General features: G+C 32.6%; 1 protein-coding gene and 1 pseudogene across 4 annotated transcripts; one reads left to right on the top strand and one right to left on the bottom strand.

Moving 5' to 3' along the window:
• Positions 1-11,743: 11,743 nt before the first annotated feature.
• LOC120170439 (SURP and G-patch domain-containing protein 1-like protein) lies at positions 11,744-15,815 on the bottom strand. Of its 4 annotated transcripts, none has more exons than XM_039178369.1 (9): positions 15,700-15,815; positions 14,811-15,259; positions 14,191-14,317; positions 13,973-14,079; positions 13,556-13,672; positions 12,994-13,128; positions 12,711-12,893; positions 12,047-12,225; positions 11,918-11,944 (listed from the first exon to the last, which is right to left on the bottom strand). In XM_039178369.1, the coding sequence occupies exons 2-9, from the start codon at positions 15,205-15,207 to the stop codon at positions 11,918-11,920; spliced, it is 1,272 nt and encodes a 423-aa protein (XP_039034300.1). In that variant the 5' UTR covers positions 15,208-15,259; positions 15,700-15,815. The 4 variants fall into 4 exon arrangements, with proteins under 4 accessions (XP_039034301.1, XP_039034298.1, XP_039034300.1 ...); XM_039178368.1 differs by having other exon boundaries at positions 14,811-15,262; positions 15,700-15,797; XM_039178370.1 differs by lacking the exon at positions 15,700-15,815 and having other exon boundaries at positions 11,744-11,944; positions 12,711-12,890; positions 14,811-15,362.
• A 3,330-nt stretch (positions 15,816-19,145) lies between these two features.
• On the top strand, positions 19,146-20,466 carry LOC120170300 (annotated as a pseudogene).
• The last annotated feature ends 1,901 nt before the right edge of the window (positions 20,467-22,367 follow it).

Genomic DNA, 22,367 nt, shown 5'->3' with positions numbered 1-22,367 from the left:
GGGTTTTTTATTTTTAAAATTCCTAATTCAAATTCTATAACTTAAAATGATCAGATTTAATGATTATTATTTGTGTCATGATCAAAATTTCAAAATCTGAAAAATACATAGACAAATAGAATATAACTTATCATATGGACTAAATCTAGAACTTAAGTATAATACAAGGACTAAAAGAAGAATTTTACCATATATATCATTTAGAGTTTCTCCCATAAATTGATTAGGTCAGGCTGCCTAGTATGTACTGAGTAAGTTCAACCCTACAGAAGTGTTGAAACAAAGAATTCATTTTGAGACCAATTCTTCACAATTATATATCTACGAACAAAACGATCTCGGTAGTTAAGGGATTTGTTGTTATATTTTGAGGTTTCGAATTCGAATATTGCGTATACAAGAATATGAGCATTCATTATCAAAAGATTGAGTCTTTAAACTATAAAAACGTTCATTATCAAAAGGTAGAGTATTTGAAATATATATATCCACATGCCATTTGTTTTCCTCTGGCCAAAACATGTTATCGTTATACTGCCTATTTATTTTCAATTAGGGATCTTATGAATTATGAAAGGTGATGATAAGTAATATATCGTAAATCAAAATAAAAAAGAAAACAAACACGTAGATTTATGTAGAAAATTCTTGACGAAAAAAAATATAAGAAAAAGAGAAAAATTCACTATAATCGACGATAAAAATTCTATAACGCTCGTCGAGCATGGATGAGTACCGTTAACGATGATCACTATAAATTAATTTATAAAATGTTAAATTATAAAGTACTAAACGTATAATTATAAATTAGTTAAAAAACTAAATGAAATTTAATTAAAATACAATATTTATAAAGCATTAGTTTTTAGGGTAAACTATATCATTGACCACCTAACTATTTACCCCTTTCACTTTAACCACTGATTTTTTTATATTTTGTCAATCGAGTCACCTAAATATTTAAATATTATCAATCAAGCCACCTACCATTAAGTATTATCAGAGGAAATGATGTGGTAGATAATAAAATTTGTATATTTACAAATTTAGTCCTCATTACTTACATATTCTATTAATTTGGTCTTAACTTTTAATTAATTTAATAAATTTAAATATTAATACAAGGACTAAGAATTTTTTTGATAGTTGGCTTATCGTAGTAAGCATGTTTCCTTATGCATTGACTTGTTTATATCCCGATTAGAGTAAGAATTTTATATTTTATTATTTATTCATTATATATTTCAAGAAAATTTTAGAGGAAACTTGATTTTATTGAATTAGTCTATTTTAATACAGAGTTGTTAAATAATATTAGAATCCGATCGATGTTATAATATTTTAAAATATAAGATATGATAAATTTCAGTTCAATAAAATTAGAATAATGAAGACAAATTATTAATTTAAAATATGTAAAATGATACATTTCAATTATAACATATTAAATTCACTTTTATTTTCATTTTTGCATTAAATGTGATTTAAAATATAAATAAAACATATTCATTTATTAATCAATTATAATATTTGTTTATATATATTTTATATTTTCATACTATTCAATTATTTCATGCTTGAGTCCTAATAAGGTCATTTATTACCATTAACTATATTATAAATTGTATAGATTATGTTTTGTATATTAAATAAATTTAGTGGTCTAGCTTAGTGGTTAGGGCATTTAGTTTTTTATCTTGTGTCACAAGTTCAAACCCCACCAGCAACATTATTGATTGGATGGAATTTTTATTAAATAAAAAACATTCAATCACACAGTGACACATGTCACCATTGAATTGAAGATTAAATTTATTGAATTAAATAAAAGTTAGGACCAAATTAATAGAATGTGTAAGTAATGAGGACTAAATGTATAATTATACAAATTTTATTAACTGCCATATCATCTCCTCCGTAATATTTAGCCAGCATGTGGCTTGATTGACAAGGTTTAAATAGTTAGGTGACAGGATTGAGAAATTGAAAAATCGGTGGTTAAATTAAAAGGGGTAAATAGTTAGGTGGTCAATGGTATAGTTTAGCCTAAAAATTAATGTTTTATAAATATTGTATTTTAATTAAATTACATTTAAATTTTTAACTAATATATAATTATACGTTTAGTACTTTACAATTTAACGTTTTATAAATTAATTTAATAATGCTTATCATTAGCGGTACTTATCCGTGCTCGTCGAGCATGACCATCATCCTAATCAATAATGTATCTTGCTAGTATTGTTTGGAGGGCCCCAATCAAAATTTTGGAGGTTTAATCAAAAGTTTCAAAAATTTTAAGGGACTTAATGAGAATTTCTAAAAATGCAAAGATCCAAATAAAAGTTTAAAAAAATTGGAAGGCTTAATGAAAATTTTCCATGACTTTAAGGGGGGATTACTTAAAAATATTCACAAATTTTAAAACATCATGATAATTTCTTAAAATTTTAAGAAGGCCAATTAAAATTCGAAAAATATACTTTAGGGGTATAATACAAATTTCCCAAAAATTTGGGGGGTGCCAAAGCATCTCCTTGCCCTTGTTACCATCCGCACCTAGCAACAATATTACAAGGTATATATGAAAAGCACACACATCGCTGTCAAAAAAAATATTTCTAACGTTTAATTAATTACTCACTTTAACTTATATATTTTTGAAATATTTTAACCTATAACATTTTATTTTAAGATAAAAACCTCTAATGTTTAATTAAATAGTTATTTTATCTAATTTTTTATAGCATTTTGACGTTCAACATCTCATTTTAGGACAAGAATACTCTTATTTTATATTGTTGTCCATTTGTCGACTAACGGTTTACATCTACGTAAGGATCTTTTTGTCTTAAAATAAAATATCGGAGATCTCCAGAAAAAAGAATAAGATCAAATATACAAACATCTCACTTTATAGGTATTTTTTTAACATTATGCCTACATAAATATACAAACATTAAATCTTAAACAATAAACATGTATAATAAACTTAAAAATTTTTACCAAATTGATCTCAATATATATATATATATATATTAAAACCAGATCAAATAAAATTTGAATCACAATAAAAGAATCAAACAAACCCATATTATTTTGTTCCCTAAATTTATGGGATGCCAATACCTATCCCAGTTGGCCTCTTTGATAGAAGAAAAGAACATTTTACACATAAATAAAGTTATATATTGTCAAGTGGACCATAATTTATATCATATTATATATATATATATATCTTATCTGGTATGTATGGCGGTATTATATGGCATGACAATACCAACAAAACCACGGTTTTGATAATAAAATAAGCATACAATGAATCCATACAAGCTTTGTTTATGATTAAGACTAATTAATTAAGGTTTTACCCCACAAATGTGAACTTAAAGCATGATATTTTGAAGCCACCTTGGATGACTCCTTGACTTTTGAAATAGCTTTAAAGTGCAAAATTTGATAAACACCTCGTTTTAAACTAATCGTTATCGATTAAACTAAGTGATCATAAGTTTAATATATCTTAAATACGATTTCATATTTAGGTTTTATAGGAGAGTTTGTCCCCTAAAATAAGATTTGACCTAATTCGATCTCAAATAAAATCTTTACAAGTATTGAACATTAGAAGGTTTCAGACCCAAAAATATATATAAAAAAATTAAATTTAATCGAAAGTTCGATTCCTCTCAGATAAAGTTTTAAATTTGAGTCTTGTAAGAGAATTCATCTCTCGAAACAGGTTCAATCTTACTCAATTTTGAACATAATCCTTGTAACTATTGAATGCTAAAAGGTCTTGTACCAAAAAATATATTTTTTTTCAAAGTTTAATTAAAAATTTGATGTTTCTTAAGTAAACTCTCGAAGAAGAAAATTTATCCCTAAAATAGAATTCGACCCCAGCTAAATTTTAAACTTAATCAGAATTATAGAATGGATGACAATAATGGATTTTCGGTATCATAAAATTATTAAAATTAATTATAAACTGAATAAAAAAACATATTAATATGATTCGATAACTGTAACTTTAAAATTTATAAATTAGAAACCGTTTAAATATTATAATTTGGATCAGTTTTTATTAATCAATTATTTTGTTGCTCAGTCCTATCTGCTGGCGGGCGTTTAATTCGACCGCTGGGCTGGTCCCAAAACAGTAGGGTTATTAATTTAATTATATTGGGGTTGCTTTATAAACAGGGTTCATTATTCTTTGATTAATTAAATGATTTTAAAATATAGATTTATTGACTTCAAGTAGCCACCATAGGTGAGTGATGAGTGCATCGATAGAGTCAAAATTATGGATATGAATGAATGGTTCTCTTTTGTGACAACAGTTCGATTGGAGAGTGAAAATTACACGTGTCTAGGGATGTGTATAGATTAGACTAAATCATATTTTTAATTGATACGACTTATTCAAAAAAAAATATATATATATCTTTCATTTGACTCGGATTTAAGATAATTTTATTTGATTCGAAATTTAATGAGATAAAATCTAAATCGGACTTAAATTGTATCGTTTATTAAAACTATTAATGTTTTGGTGCATTTTAGTTTAGTTGCGGTAAACAAGTTGACGAAATCTTTTTCAATATTTCTTCAAGACAATGAAAATATTATTAATTAACGAGTTGATTCAAGTTGTCGAAATTTTTTTCAATGTTTTACACAATGACTAAAGTAATACGATCCGGATCAATTTGAATTTATCATGACAAAACCTTAAAATTCAGGAGTGCAACAAAAAAAAGATATTACTCAATCGAGAAGTTATTGATGATTTATAATAGTTAATCTAATCTGTATTATAAATTTTTTTGTAATTATATCCTTGTCATTTCGAGCTTTAAAGTTCCAAATTTGAGTTACTCTAAACCCAACACTATTGTCGATTAACTCAAATTGGACTGAAATCCATTATGTTCTAAAGGAACAAGTATCGGGAGTAACATTAAACCAAGAAAATTGGTTCCCCACGTCAACACCGTCAATTGACCCAGCACTATTGTCGATTCAGGAGACGAATCTTTCGTCGATTTGATCAAACTGACGTATATTTATCAAATATTTATTTTTTTAATATCATTTGATATATATTTCTCGAAGTGACACTCTTTCGACTGAGTTGGCGAAAAGCGCGTCCTCGTGTTTTACCCGTGTTTTCGCTGAGTTGGATGACACGTGTAGAAGGCGCATCCCTAGGAACGCGCCTTCCATTAAATGTCATAAATACCCCCATCCGTTTTCCCTAACTACCCCTCCTCCTCCCCTATATAAACCCCCTCAACCCTCCCTCATTCTTCACACCAAAATCATATTCTCCTCTCTTATATAACTCAAATTCTCCAACTATTTGAGTTTTAAATTTGTTATTAGGGGTAAGAAGTTTATTTTTATGTTAGTATTTTTTTAAATAGTTATTATATTTTATATTAATATATTTATGTAAATATTATTTTTTTATTAAAATAATATTTATATAATTATTATTTATTTAAATTTATTAATTAATTATTTTTTGTGCTAATTATTATTTTTTGTCTACAGTTATAATGAAAATTGAAATGCTGCTGCGATTGGATGCTGATCATATCTCCAGACATTTTAGCGATATGGTAATATTTTTTTATAATTAATGTTAATATTTATTGTTATGTTTAATTTAAATTTATTATGAATTTATATTAATTTTAATTTTTTATAATGCAAATTATTTATGATACTGATCGTATTTTAGAGACTTTTATTAAAAATCCACGTATACCAACACCAGAACGTATTTTGCCATATTTGGCTTCTGCCGGGTTCGGGTATATTGCAACAATTATTGGCGGTTGCAAACTCGAACCTGTCCTAATTTCTACACTAATTGAGAGGTGGAGGCCCGAGACACACACTTTTCACCTTCCATGTGGAGAGGCCACAATTACATTAGAGGATGTCTCTATGCATCTGGGGCTTCCCGTCGACGGAAATATGATGTGTGGTATGACGGATGGTAATTGGCAGTCAATGTGCATTGATTATCTTGGAGCTGCTCCGCCAGAGTTTAATGGAGGTAGAATAACTTTATCTTGGTTGAAAGTTAAATTTGAGGTTTTAAATGAAAATGCTTCAGAGGATCAAGCAAAGGTATGTGCTCGGGCATATATTCTACGAATAATTGGAGGAATATTAATGCCCGACAAATCTCGCAACCAGGTGCATTGTATGTAGTTGCGGCATCTGATCGATTTTGATGAAGCTGGAAGATATAGTTGGGGCGCTGCAGTTTTGGCATTTCTCTTTAGAGAAATGTGTCGGGCGACGAATTATAAGAAAACTGCTATCGGTGGATGTCTCCTGCTTCTACAATCATGGGCGTGGTTCCGCATGCCTTTCTTATGCCCGATCGTGAATGAACCATACGTATTCCCCTTATTGTTGAGGTAATTTTCGAACTAAATTTTGATTTAAATATTTTCAATTAAATAGGGTGATATTTAGTTTATATTATATTTCATAGGTGGTCGATGAAAAGAAAGAACCATAAAAGTATACCTACTGGGTTAGAGGAAATTCGTTTACTTATTGATACGAAAGCTGGGTCTGAGGTATGTTTTTAAATATGTTTAATTATTAATATTTTAATTTAAAATACTAGATATAATTAGAATATTTTATTTATTTGAATTGTATATTTATATTTCAGTTTCAGTGGATACCTTATGCGAGCGATGAAGTGAAGGCTTGCATCCCACCCCACCTTAATGGGTCATTAGAGGTATGGATATCGGTTATACCTCTTATATGTTATGCTATTATTGAGTGGCATCCAGTTGATCGCGTGCTCCGTCAGTATGATTGTACGCAATATATTCCTGGAGCACCTAGGAATTTAGACGACGTGCATAACATAGATAGACAAGGAAAGAAAGAGGTTAATTGGGTGGTGAGACACAGAGATTGGATTGCGCTTTGGGAGAACCGATATACACTATTGGCCCCTCGACAATATTACGCTGAAACTGGTCATATGGTTACGGATAACTATATGGACTGGTTTAATGAAAATGGGAAGTCGTTTCTACTTTCGGCGGAAGCACGAGGGGTTAACATTCCTAGGCGCCGAGAAAGACGTCAACCGTCTCAATATCATCGTCCCCCGATGCGTGGACGGAGAGAAGGCGCTACAGGTTCTGCATCAGTCCCACCACAACATCCTTATCCGTCGATGCCGCAGGGGTACATGCCCAACCCTCCACTTTATGTGCCAAGCCCACCAGTTCATATGCCATCTCCGCAGGGTTACATTCCGAGCCCGCAGGGTTACATTCCGAGCCCGCAGGGTTACATTCCTAGCCCGCCAGGTTACATTCCGAGCCCGCAGGGTTATATTCCTAGCCCGCCAGGTTACATTCCGAGCCCGCATGGTTACATTCCTAGCCCGCCAGGTTACATTCCTAGCCCGCAGGGTTTTATACCATATGGAGGTGCATATACGACTATGTTTAATGATCCAACATATGGTTCATATGCATCTTATTTGGCTGGTGGTGCTTCTCCGCAGACACCTCAATCTCCATCTGGATCACAGACATCGATGCCAATGTTTCCACAGTTTTCACAGTTCCCGGGGAGCGGTGGGATTGTTACTAGCACTCCTCCAGGGTCATTATTTTATACAGGCCCTTCAGCCCCTTCAGCGTCATCTACACCAAATGAAGAAAATGTTGCTGATGATGATAGTGAAGATGAGGGGACTGAAGAACAAATTCCACGAAGAAATCCTCCACGAAATAGACAACCACCACCATGTGGAACTCATTCGAGAAGACGACATCAGTGATCCAGTTGTATTTTAATGTTATTTAAATAGTTATATTTCAGAATTTTATGTAATTTGGTTATGTTATTTAAATGTTTCATGGTTGTTACATACATATTTTTAATGTTATTTTTTATTCACATTTAACATTAAATGTTTGATAAATGTTTTTAAAATACAAATTATATTATTCAAAATTTAAAATAAAAATAAAAATAATATTATTCAAAATTTAAATTTAAAATATAAATTATAGTATTTGAAATTTAACATTAAATTTCAACTTAATATTCCAATTGTATTCGAAATTAAAAGTTATATTCCAATTATAGTTCACAATACTTAAATTGAAATTAAATTTATCCATACATATGATTTTATCATTAACATATATATTAAAACGTATACATTAAAATCAACTTATCACTTCACATTTATTCGTAAAAACATCTCGATGCTCATTCCATACAATTTCAATGTCACAATCAACTTATCACTTCACATTTATTCAATTTATCCATAACATTTTATCTAATTTATTCAAACTTCACATAACGTTTTAATTTAAGTTATGAACTTAAATTAATCTATATGTATAATTTATTCTTAACTTGCTGAACTTTCAAAAGAAGTTAAATTTTGGTTATAATTTACCTGATTTCACAATCCATCTAGTGTCCCCGAGGGACATGAGTGACATAATAGGGCAATGATAACATATTCTCTGACAAAATAATGGAACGCGAGCCCCCGGGAACGCGCCTTCAAGTCCTCTGAGAAATAATAGGTAATGATATGAATAGTGTCCCCGAGGGACATGAGTGACATAATAGGGCAATGATAACATATTCTCTGACAAAATAATGGAAGGCGCGCCCCCGGGAACGCGCCTTCAAGTCCCTTGAGAAATAATAGGTAATGATATGAATAGCGTCCCCGAGGGACATGAGTGACATAATAGGGCAATGATAACATATTCTCTGACAAAATAATGGAAGGCGCGCCCCCGGGAACGCGCCTTCAAGTCCCCTGAGAAATAATAGGTAATGATATGAATAGTGTCCCCGAGGGACATGAGTGACATAATAGGTCAATGATAACATATTCTCTGACAAAATAATGGAAGGCGCGCCCCGGGAACGCGCCTTCAAGTCCCCTGAGAAATAATAGGTAATGATCGAATGGGATTCCTCTTACAACGAGCTGTCCAGTTGGTTTCATGTTGTGCAAAGACTTAATCCCAGGACAATTGTTGAGTTCGAAACTCAACATCATTACGTGAATGATCGAATGGTTTGCGATCGCTGCCAATTTTACCGTGTCTTTTGGACTTACCCTCAGTGTATTAATGCAGTCAAGTACTGTAAACCAGTTGTCCAAATTGATGGTACTTTCTTGTATGGGAAATACAAGCAAGTTTTATTATTGGCTGTGGTCCAAGATGGAAACCGCAATATTCTTCCTGTTGCGTTTACCCTCGTTCAAGGAGAAGACACTGAGTCTTGGGCTTTTTTCCTTAAAAAATTACGTTTACATGTTGTCACCAGGGAACGAGTATGCATTATTTCAGACAGAGGAGCCGGGATAAAAGTAGCAATGGACTCTTTGGGTACAATGTATAGACCTCCACATATTCAACATCGTTATTGTGTTCGTCATATTGCTGCAAACTATTACGGAAAATACAAGAAGAACGATGAACGTCAGTTAGTCGTGCGGATGGGTATGTTACTTTTTCCCAATTTTTCTATCAATTTCTTATTACTTATTTATACTTCATATTAACTATTACATATTCCTAATGGCTTAGGTTACGAACTCTTACCTCAAAGGTTTGAGTCGATGCTACAAGAGCTGTTTGGCAAAAATAAGAAGGGGTGCGAGTACATTATGGACATCAGCAAAGAAATGTGGACAAATGCATATGACGGGGGGTATCGCTATGGTCATATGACAACAAACTTGGCTGAAGCAATAAACTCAACCTTAAAGGGGGCGCGTCATTTACCAGTCACGACGTTGGTTAAAACGACTTATTTTCGTTTGGGTCAACTCTTTGCAAAGCTCGGTGGACAAGCTCTTACTTGGATGCAAAACGACCATATTTACCTCCCAAGACTAGTAGTTGATTTACAGAAAAAAGTGACTGCATCAAATGGGATGTTAGTTACAAATTTTTCTCGCACCCGTGAATTGTTTCGTGTAACCGAAATGCCACGTCCGCTGCAAGGGATTGGAGCTAACTTTTTCAGAGTTAATCTGCAAGAGAGGTGGTGCGATTGTGGTTTCTTTCAAGCACTCAAATGGACTACAAAAATTATGTTGATCCCGTATACCAACTTTCACAAGTATTCAAGGTATATGAATTTGAGTTTCCGCCTATAGGAAACGAAAGAGACCCAAATGAGATTCAAACTTGGCTTACAATTGTACCAGATCCATTGCTATTGAGGGACTCAAGTCGTCCAAAATCTACTAGAATACATTGTGATATGGATATTCGGGAGAAGTCAACAGAACAAAAACGATGTGGGCATTGTAGAAACATCGAGCACAATAGAAAAAAATGTCCAGCTCTGTTATCATCATATAACCGTTAACTCTTATGTAATTAATATTGTATTTAAATGAATGTTTTTGTTTCTAATAATTTAATGTTATTGCATTTATATAATATGTCAATGTATGTACACCTAAATAATTTTTTTAACTTTTAAATACATAAATATTTTCAATATATTTATTTAATATAATAATTAATATTATTATTTATAAATTTTTTTAAAATATAATAATAATTCCACCTTCTAAGTAGAGAAAAATATTAAATTAAACAAATTAAAAGTTATTAAAAAATTTATGTATACGATGACACATTTCATGTTCTGATTGGAGGATTAAATTTATTAAATTAAATTTTCAATAAGACTAATTTCATAAAATATGTAAGTCTTGAAGATTAAATATGTAATTATACTAATTTATTAACTTATGCATCAATATTTTCGTTAAATATTGATAAGAGATGACTAGATTGATAACATTTAAATAATTAACTGATAAAATTAATAGATCGATAATCAAAATCAAAAATAATAATATAACCATATGTGTAATATTATAATTTCATACATTTTTCCTATAACTACAATAAAATCAAAACTGGTTTTCATATATTGTTCTATCATATTAATGTAGATAATTCACTCCACCTTTAACACACATTAAAAAAATACATTTGATAATTCTTACATTATAATCGAAACACTTTACATAATATATTATTAATTTATAATAATAATAAAAATAAAATATTTATTATTAAACAAAATACCAGCGTGACAGTGAAGGCGCGTCCCCGGGGATGCGCCTACCACACGTGGCATCCAACTCAACGAAAACATGAGTAAAACGAGTCCTCGGGGACGCACCTTTCGCCGGCTCAGTCGAAAGAGTGCCACTTCAAGAAATATATATTAACCGATGCTAAAAAAGTAAATATTCAATTAAATAATGTCAGTTTAGTCAAATCGCTGAATCTTTCATGCTGAACTGTACATTCAATAAATATATTTTTGATTACCGGGGCATCTATTATTGTCTCTAATATGTCATCTACATCCCGATACAAATAAATGTAATACTTCCGAACTTTAATTTAATTGAAACTAAATTACTATACCTATATTATGATGCGTTACTATACAACAAAAAGAATATTAATGACCTTAATAATAACGAGAAAGAATATTAATGATCTTAATGATAAAAAAAAAATTTGTTCTTTTTAAAATTCTTGGATTCGAGAGAATAAGTGCGTCATCACTGATGAAAGGTTAAAGAGAGCACAGCTTCCTCCTATATTGATTCAAATCGCCAGTTGGGTTTCTTAGAAAATCAGAAGCAAAACCTTGTCAATTGAACACTGAATAAACGAAATGGAGCTTGATCTAATCCCACATAGAAAAGAAACCTCCGTCGTAAACGAAAAACAAATATCTACATAATGTATATGTTATACATAAGATCAACCACGTTTAAACTTTTATTCCTCCACCACATCCTACACAAGTTGATATCTTCCACAACGAATCTTCAATAGTATGCTTTTCGAGGATTGTTCTGCAAATATAGATTTTTACATATTAGATCGATTCAAGGCCAAAATATTGCCATCTACTTATGTGAATAACAGCATTGTACATAAAGGAACATATAAAATACCAGGGGGTTTGGTCTGTATCGATAGCCAAGCATCATTCGCTTCTTGTATTGCTCGTATATGTCATCATCTGGGTTCACTTCTCCAGGATTATGAGCGCCGACCCCCAAATTGTTCATCTTTACATCCCCAGCCATGATGGGATCCGCAATACCTTTCCTCGAACTGCCTAAACCATCACCTGTAAACCATGCAGCCAAGATATTTAACTCCTCCCTTCAGGGGATAAAAAGAATGCACCTATATATGATGAAATCGAGCATTTTTCAATAATCTGCAGTGAATAAATTTGAAAGGAAAATCACCATCCGAAGAAATAATAAGATCGCCTCTAATAGGCTCACAGCATGAATGCAAGCAATCTGACAAATTAGTGAGGTACTCACGTACCCTCTAAACTTGATGAAAGATGTGTTTAGTAAATAGTACAATAATACTACCACAAAGGAAAAACAAACAAGAAAAAAAACCAGCATTTGCAGCATAACTTAATTGTGAGATACAGAAGACTATTGCCAGTAGCACTTAAACACTTCTTCCAGATGATTTATCTTAGCTTTCAGTTGTCATATTATCCCAATTTAAAGTTGAGCTCCAAACTTTTGGTTAACAAAGGCCGTGCCAGACAAGAGCAAGCATAGATATTAAAGAGAGAAGATAAATCACCTTCTTTCCAACCCATTTTCGACAAGAGTTTATGCCCAACATTATCAGATTGGATCTTTGCCTTCTGCGCAGTCTCCTTCGAAGCTTTTTGTGCTGCAGCATCATTGCAGGCAGCCAAGAACTTTTCAAGCTCTTCCTGTGGGATATAATCGCCCATGTGATGACCTTTCTTCGCAGGAGCTGCTAAACCAACAGAAAGAGGGAAATGCATTTTAGAAGGAAAAGAAAACACAGCATGTACATGTGAACACATACACACAATTCAATCAGGATAAAGAATCACCTTGAAGGGAAGGAGGTGGTGGCATCTCATCTTTGGACTGTTTAGGCATTCTCATCTTCTCTTCCTGAGCAGCTTTCTTCATGTAAAATTCCATCATTGCAATAGGATCTGCACCTGACGGTGCACTGGACGAGCCTGCACCATAGAAAAGCATGAATAAAACATCAGGCAAACAAAATTTTCTATTACTAATGTCTGTCGATGTCATATGTACAATTGCAAGTTGATAATACACCATAATTGTTTATATCAAATTCCACTCTAGAAGGATGATTTAACAGAAAAATATGATGTATATCATTAACCAACAATCATAAGTGTAGACTGGCCAAAAGATAGAAACCTAATAACAGGACAATATCACTTTCAGATTATTTTGATAAAAAAATCATGAACAGACAGATATCCCATAGAGTAGACATTGAAGAATATGATGGAGAAATGAAAGAACAATAATTTTTTACTCCAAGAACTTGATAAATCTAGTCATTTCAAGCCAAAGAAAGCCAAAACTCATTGATCCAATAAAAAAACCGAAAGCAAATATCTCATGCATCATCACCTGCTCTTCCCACCGAAGATCTAGGCTCATCACTATCATACAAAGCAGAGGAAGGTGTTTGATAACTTGATTGGTGTGGAACAGCCCTAATAGAGCTGAACTTGGAAGCTGAAATGCCTGTACCACATAAAGCATTAATCATGTCATTACAGAAGAACAAGACATATCACCTTCAAATATCCATCAATCTTAAATTTATTAAGATTAACGAAGCCATTTCCGAGCCTAATAGTACATGACTGGTAACTTCAATATTTATTATTTGGTGTAGAACAGAAAATTGAGTAGCAAGAAATAAATAATAGCAAAAGTAACTTTTTAAATCAGATAAAACTGCCACAAAAAGTTTGCAGTGAGAGCATACTGATCCAAAGAATTCCTATCTGAAAGAATGGTCAAGGGGGAAAAGTTACTAACCACTTTGAGGGGTTTGTTGTTCCTTGTTCTCTGAGAGAGACTTTTCCTCTTCAGCAAGCCGGTGTGCATAGTATTTGTAATCAGAACAGCTCTCATCAAAAAGGAATCTGAACACAGTAACATATCAAATACACAAAACATGGAGACCCAAAAGGACAAGAATGCACTCATGGGGACAAGCATATTGAAAAGCAAAGATTGATGCAAAATGAACATACTTGAAAGGTGTGTCTCCAGGGTTTTTTTGACGGGTAATATGTTCAAACTGCCTTCCATGTTTGGCAACAAAACTAGCCAGTTTGTCGGCAACTTTCTTCACAGTGAGATCGCTTGGAGAAGGTGCTGCTGCATATCACTTATAAAACTGATTAATACCAAGTGCATCAAGAAGAGAATGCAAATTACTCTTGTAGCAGGCGTGCCACATATTCCAAATCTTTCATTGAACATCTCTTTCCATCAATGATGATTGGTAAATAAGATATAAGCTGCATTCATGAGACAAGAAAAATTCAAGAATGTTTTGCCCTCTTCATCAACCACTTTAAGATCAAAGAAGATGGGATGACTTCATAAATCACAGCAGTTTATGAAGAGGACTATTTAACCTAGACACCCATTAATTGTTTCTTTACGGGAAGAGAAAAAGAATATTTTTTTATCTATCTAGACCTCTATTTAAGTCTGTGAGCACATAACCATAAGCAAGATAAAAGGTAGCCCAAACATTCATAAGCCCATTCTAGTTGGAAACGTATATGACATGCAACCTAAGCATGTAAAATCCTTGAGTACCAACCGTCACCAACAGCAACAACGATAAAAAAACAGTAATTACCAACATCCACTTGTTTTGAAGCTTGTTCGGAGGCATCAGATCGAGCCAATTTTTGCTTTTTAATTGGTTTGTCATCTACCAACTTTCCTGCATCCTGGTCCTCTACATCCTCATCTGCATCCAACTTAACAGGAGGTGCCACAAGCTTCGATTTCTGTTTCAAGCTGAAGGCAAGCTTGCCTCCCGAAGGTGTTTGGGCGGTCTTCCGTTCCGTGGCTACTTTATTGAAAGCAATAGAAGGCTTGACAGATGAAGACCCTCTTACAACAATGGGAGGTTTAGATTCCTCTAATGATGCAGCCTTGTCTTTGTCATCCTTCTGTTGTTGAAGCAGTTTAAACCTCTCCATGAAGGAACCATCATTAACAAAAAGGCTAGATGGCACTCCTTTCTCCATTGGCAAAGAGAATCCAAACAACACTTAAAACGCTATTGACAGGAAGAAGTCACTGCTGGACAAGTAAAGCTTCCAAGATATTTAGATGTTGCAGAGGGTCTCAAGGTACGACCATTATAACAACACAAACTAGAACGATAAAATTCACATAACCGACACAAAATCGAAACGACATCAGAATAGGACGGATTACAATCATCAGTTGATCAATCAGATTCTCCAGAAACATAATTTGGGTATTTTTTCAAAAAAAAAAAAGAGAACATAACCCTAAATTTATAAAAACCAACCTAAGTATATTACAAATAACAACACAATAGATTCAGATCTATGAAGAACGGGCAGCACCAGATCCGATCGAAACGGAAATCCGAAGGCTGCCGGATTCGGAATGACAGAACCGTAAAAGGATTGAAAATGCAAGGAAAGGGAACAATACCGGCGGCGGAACCGCCGTGAAAGGAAGATGCAAAGAAGAAACGGAGGACTTACCTGAAGAGGAGTAGATACTGTGGTTTTCGAGGTTCGATCTAAGCCTTGAAATCAGAAAATAAGAGAGAAACCATGCCTTCAAGTCGGTTAGGTTTGGAGATCACCACAAAAAATAATATACAAATACATTTTATAATGCAAATATTAATTATTATTTGTAGATGATTATAAAGCAATTTAATATAGGTAAATAGCATAATTATAAAGTAATTTAATATTGGTAAATAACATAATTATCATTTTTGTTAAATTTTATTTTTTATTAAATTTAAAAAATATAATATTTGTCGGTTAGGTTTGGAGATCACCACAAAAAATAATATACAAATACATTTTATAATGCAAATATTAATTATTATTTGTAGATGATTATAAAGCAATTTAATATAGGTAAATAGCATAATTATAAAGTAATTTAATATTGGTAAATAACATAATTATCATTTTTGTTAAATTTTGTATTTTTTATTAAATTTAAAAAATATAATATTTGATCACTTTTTTTATTTAATTAATATGTGATCATTAAAGTTTAACTTCTATTAAATCATTAACGTATTGTTAATATGACAAATAGAATATATAAAATTATAAAGAGACAAAATGATCACAAATATTTAAATAAATTTTTGTTTTTCACACTAAAATTTTAAAAGTAATAAATAGATCATTGCATAAAGATTTTATAGCTAGATAACTCTGTCATCCAGTTTCAGATAACAACATAGTACGACAGAGAGAGAATGAGAGTGTTCGATTAAAAACTAAGAATGCATATTTATATTCTTGTTTCTCCAGATAACATCAAACAAACAAATTAAAAACGAAATCTGCTTCGCTCAACTGAGCTATAGTGACTAGGTTCCGACAATAGAGGCACGGCGGCGCAGCAGAATGACTCATTGTCTTTGAGGAGGAGACAACTCCCATCAGAATTCCATTTAAAATAAGTTATGGAAAATTGTGGTCCACGTATACAAATGGCGTATGTTGAATTAACCCAAGTCAAACTTCGATCGAGTTTTGACTGAGTTAAGTTCGAACAACTCACAAGTTGTTCAACTCAATTCATTAAACATCCCTAATATATTGTGCTCAACTCAACTCAATTCAAGAATGTATCATGTTGAGCAGGTCAATCAAGAGGATTGTGACTCTTATTTCCAGAGAGCTAAATTGTGCTGCGGATCCCTGAGCAAAGAATGGTATCGGGCGTTCGCAACCGTTGTAATGGTCAGCCCATTGAGACTGACTGGTGTGTAAGTTCGTGGCTGCCTTTAATTATCATATGCAGTAATAGTGGAGATATTGATGGTTAGAGCTTGTCTTCTATGCATGGAATGCATGTGTGAAGCGTGAGTATAGATGATTTGGTTTCATATTTCTTTGTAACAAGTAATTGGTTATTCAATAATATAATCCATGGATACTCTTTTCCTCCTTCCAATGTCCGGTTGTAAACTTTGTTTTGCTTTCGGTTATAAAAAGAGTTACTAATGGGGTCATTTTCTTTATAAAAAACCATCCCTAGTATGGATGATTTCAATGTATTATTTATTCATAATCTTTCTTAAATATTGATAATGCATATACATCTTGCAGCTGCTCGAATTTAGAACTTTAAGGATGAACACTAAGATCTATCAATATATTTTTATCTAAATATTAGAAATCAATAATTCATCAATTAAATAAATCAATGATCGAATCGATTCGATTGTTAATCTGATTATAAAATTATTAATGCAATGCGTTATTGGTACATAATGTCCATCATTGAGGGCAAGATTTATACATAATTAGTGGTGAAACTAATCATGGTGAATTGATGCATGTTAGATACTCCAAAATCAATATTCTTCATGATTACAACCTTTAGTGTGACTTTTTATTTATTTAATATTTCTATTATTTTTAGACTAATTATTGGCCTAAATTTGGAAATATTGGGGACGGGAAATAAAAAAATGAAAATATAGGTGTTAAAAATGTACTTTTAGATTTAGGTCACTTGTTACGGTATACGTAGAACTCGTTATGCTCTCATGACGAGTTTCATTAAATTTATTTAAAAATATCTCATTATGTGGACTTGATGAAAATTGTATGAAACTCGCAAAGAGAACATGACAATTTTTAATTATTTATTATATTTTATAAAAACATGTCACGAGAACATGAGTAGTTTCAAAAATAATGTAACAACTTTTTATTTCCTTAATTTTTTCCCCGATTATTTGTCCAACGAAACCTAATTATTGGCCCAATGAAATTATCGAAATTGTAAAAATGAAAGGTCCCCCAAAGGAATCAAAATAACAATTTTAATTTTAATAGTGTCAGAGGTTATGATCCGGAATTTACTTTGATATAATTCGAAAGGTTTATATTATGTCTAGTCAGGTCAGATTTAAATTTTATCTTAAGAGATGAGTCGAGTTTCAGATCGAATAAAATCATCTTAAATTCGAATCAAACTAAATTTCAGGTGAGTGATATATATTTTCGAGTTAGATCGGATTGACCGAAAACATGACCATGTTCTTCCATAATTGTATCAAATAATATGCAAGTCTCGAGCATTATTATAAAATGAGTAAATTACACGTTTAGTATTTAAACTATTAGTTTTGTTTCATTTTAGTACTTAAACTTTTACTTATTTCAAAATCATAGTTAATGTTTATATTTTTTATTTTAATATCTCGTTGTTAAAAACTTAAGAGAAATGTTGCACGTGGCATTTTTTGGATAAATTATATCATTCATCACTTAATTATCTTCTCACTCCTATTTTGATCACTAAAGTTTAAAAAAATTCAATTTAACTACTCAACTTTCAAATTGCTCATGTTTTTAATCACTCTAATTTATTTTATTAATAATTTATTATTATTATATTAATATATAATTAAAATAAAAAATAAATTTGAAACTTAAGTAATTAATTTAAAAAAATAAACTTCAGTGATCAAAATAGGAGTGAGAATGTAGTTGAATGATGAATGATGTAATTTACCCATAAAAATATCATGTTGTTTCTGCTAAGTTTATAACAATAATATATCAAAACGAAACGAAAATAAATATTAAATATAATTTTTAAAAAAATAAAAGTTTAAATGCTAAAACGAAATAAAATTATTAGTTTAAATACTAAACGTTTTACTTATCCTTGTAAAATAGATGTAGTTTATATATAAATAATAAAATAATAAAAACAAATACTAATAAAATGGATACTATTTACCTCAAAAAGGCCGAAAGCCAAATATGTAGTATAAATCTGCCACCCCATAATAACTCGTTCGGGCATCTCCCTCTTCGCAGCTCTCTCTTTCTCCTTCACTGCATTCATCTTCCGTCTTAGTTTCAGATCCAAAAACAAATCCACATTTTGTCTAATTTACACATTTACACACAAAAAACACAGAAAGGGTAAAAAGAAAATCCAATGGGGATCTTCTCCTTCGCCGCCGTAGCTTTACCTTTGCTGTTATCCATTCTTTCCGGCGCCGTATTTGCATGTCCACCGTCTGATCGAGAAGCATTGCTGAGTTCAAGTTCTTCGTTGAAGGAACCTTACTTTGGCATATTCGATTCATGGAAAGGCACTGACTGTTGCTTCAACTGGTACGGCATCAGCTGCGATCCGACGATTCACCGACGTTTCTCTCCGCGGTGAGTCGGAGGACCCCATTTTACAGAAACCCGGCCACTCAAATTCCGGTTACATGACTGGTTCAATCAACCCTTCCGTTTTCCAACTCGACAAGCTCTCCACGTTAATTATAGCCGACTGGAAAGGCATCACCGGCCAGATTCCACCGTGTGTGGCGCCGTTGCCGAACTTGAGAGTGTTGGATCTCATCGGAAATTCACTTTCCGGGAAAATCCCAACACGTATTGGGAATCTCCAAAAGTTCACCTTCTTAAACTTAGCGGATAATAAACTCACCGGCGAAATCCCAACCTCCATTGTTCAACTCTCGAGCTTAAAACATCTCGATTTAAGCAATAATATCCTCACCGGCTAGATTCCGGCCAACTTCGGTAACCTCAAGATGCTGAGTCGTGCTTTACTGAGTCGAAACAAACTCACCGGAACAATCCCAGCTTCCATCGGCGATTCGGCAACATGAACCGGTTAGCTGACCTTGATTCATCCATAAACAAGCTACGGGGTCAAATACCGGCTCAGTTGGGCAAAATGAAGGTGCTGGCAACGCTGAATTTGCACAACAACATGTTTTCCGGCACAATACCGGCGGCGGTGTTGGGGAACTCCGGTGTGAGTATCTTGAACTTGAGCCGAAACTCCCTCGAAGGGACCATACCGGACGTTTTCGGATCAAAATCGTAGTACATGGTTCTCGATTTATCATTCAATAACCCGAAAGGTTCGGTTCCGAAATCGCTATTGTCGGCAAAATACGTCGGACATTTGGATCTGAGCCATAATCGTCTTTGCGGCGAGATTCCGGTGGGAACACCGTTCGATCATCTTGAAGCTTCGTCGTTCGACGGCAACGAATTTCTTTGCGGCAATCCACTCTAGACTTGTTAATATAAGTTATATAATTAAGATTTGATTTTTAAATGTGGATGGGGGACCAAATTGTAATGGAAGTTTTATTTTGGGGGTTATATTTGTTATTATAGTAGTATTGAAGGTGATATTTTGTTATTACACTTGATTTCGTATATGTGTAATGACATGGAGAAGTGACTTAAGTGTATTAAATTAATTTAATAAGAGTTTATGTTTAAGGTTTTTATATGTTTAATACATATATTATCCAAAAAGATAAAATTACTCTAAGACATAACAAGATTGGTACACCGAGACCCGTTGAGAAAGGATCGTCATCTACTTAAAATTTTTAAATTTTCTTATATTTTAAATATTTTTTATTAATAATTTATCTTTATTTTTTAAAATTTTATAAATTTATTTTCATCTGAAATTTTATTAATTCGTCCACTGCTATAAAATATTATGTTTGCACTTTGAGTACACTTATGATTATATATAAGAATAAATGTCTCACCTCATCCGGATCTTAATTGGGCATTTGTAATATTCACATGTAGACTGCATTGTTTATTGGTGTACTTTTGTTGATATACTCCTGTCTGGCTGGATGTATTTTAGAGTTAATTGTAAAAGAGGTCCTTAAATTATGATTTCATTTTAAATTATTATATTAATTTCCAGACATTTTATATCCCATTTTAAATTATAACTCACATTTTGAATTGATCTCTAAATTTTAAAATATTCTATGTCAATCCTTAAATTATTCTATTTAGATTTTTGCATCAATATGCTATTAGCTCTATTAGTTTATTAGTTTATGAAGGTCTTGGAAATAAAATCTATGATCTAAAAAAAGTTTAATATGTTTTTGAAGGTATTCAAAATCGAATTTGTAACCTTCTAAAAATATATACTAATATGATTTTTAAAATCAAGAGAATTTTTTAGATCACAGTTTTAATTCTCATGACCTGCAAAAATAGATTAATTTTTTAACCATTAGAGTTAACAACATGATAATGGAATGATGTTGATAGTTTAAGGATTGATATAAAAAAATTTAAAGTTTAGAGACCAATTTATATTGAGATCATAGATTGGAGATCGATATAAAATGATCTTGTAGTACCCATTTCTCATATATGTCACCGTATACGAGTCACAGATGTGATGTCACATAGTATTTATAAAACAATCCTTTACCGAAAATCAGTAAAAAAATTTCCTTTCTAAAATCATTCCATTTTATCAAAGAATCATAAAATATAATATCTGTAAACACTAATTTTTTTCATTTTATTATTATTATTATTATTATTATAAATATTATTATTATATTATTATATATTATTAATAAATAATTACAATAAATAGAAGGCCCAAACCTGAAATAAAGCCCAGTTACATTTGACCCAGAAGCAGATCCAGAACCGGATCTGGCCCAACAGATTACCCAAACCCTTCTAGGGTTTGTATCATCTCTGCTAGGGTTTCTAAACCCTAGCCGTCGCCTCCAAGAGTTTCCAACCGCCTCTGATGCACCACGAGGCCGCCGATTCCACTACCAGGTGGTCCAACGCCTACTGCCGACACTCCACTGCTACGCAACCTCGCCGCCGAAGCCTCTAGAAGGCCAGTTGCCCCTCCACACGTCGAGCTCTATGGTGAGTCACCACCATAGATATGGTGACTCACCTAGGCAACCTCCTTGGGACCGATCTGAGCAGAACGTCGGTGATGGCTATAAAAGCCATCATCCCTGCAAAACAAAAAGAAAAGGACGGACAGCAACCAACAACCACAGAACGAAGAACGGGAGAAAGAAAAGGGAACCATCAGAGACCACGATAGCAACCCAGCAAGCCAAACAACACCAACAACAGCGAAAAAATAAACCCACAGCAGCAAATCGAAAGCAAAGAGAGAAGAGAGAAACTTACCACGACCATCGGAGCCCTCTAAACCGCAATCAAACCGTTAAAATACCGAAGGTATTTTCCTTAGATCTAGAAAATACTAGGGGGTTTTAGGAGAAAAGGATACCAGATTTGGCTTTAGAGTTAAAAGAGCTTTGATTTGGTATGGCGGTGATAGCGACGTCGTAAGGCTGCCGGCCGACTGGAAAATT

The sequence above is a fragment of the Hibiscus syriacus genome, unplaced genomic scaffold (assembly GCF_006381635.1).
Source record: "Hibiscus syriacus cultivar Baekdansim isolate YM2019G1 unplaced genomic scaffold, ASM638163v2 tig00111779_pilon, whole genome shotgun sequence".
Taxonomy (NCBI): domain Eukaryota; kingdom Viridiplantae; phylum Streptophyta; class Magnoliopsida; order Malvales; family Malvaceae; genus Hibiscus; species Hibiscus syriacus.
Note: the sequence above shows the minus strand (reverse complement) of the source record. Positions and strands in the feature narration are given on the sequence as shown.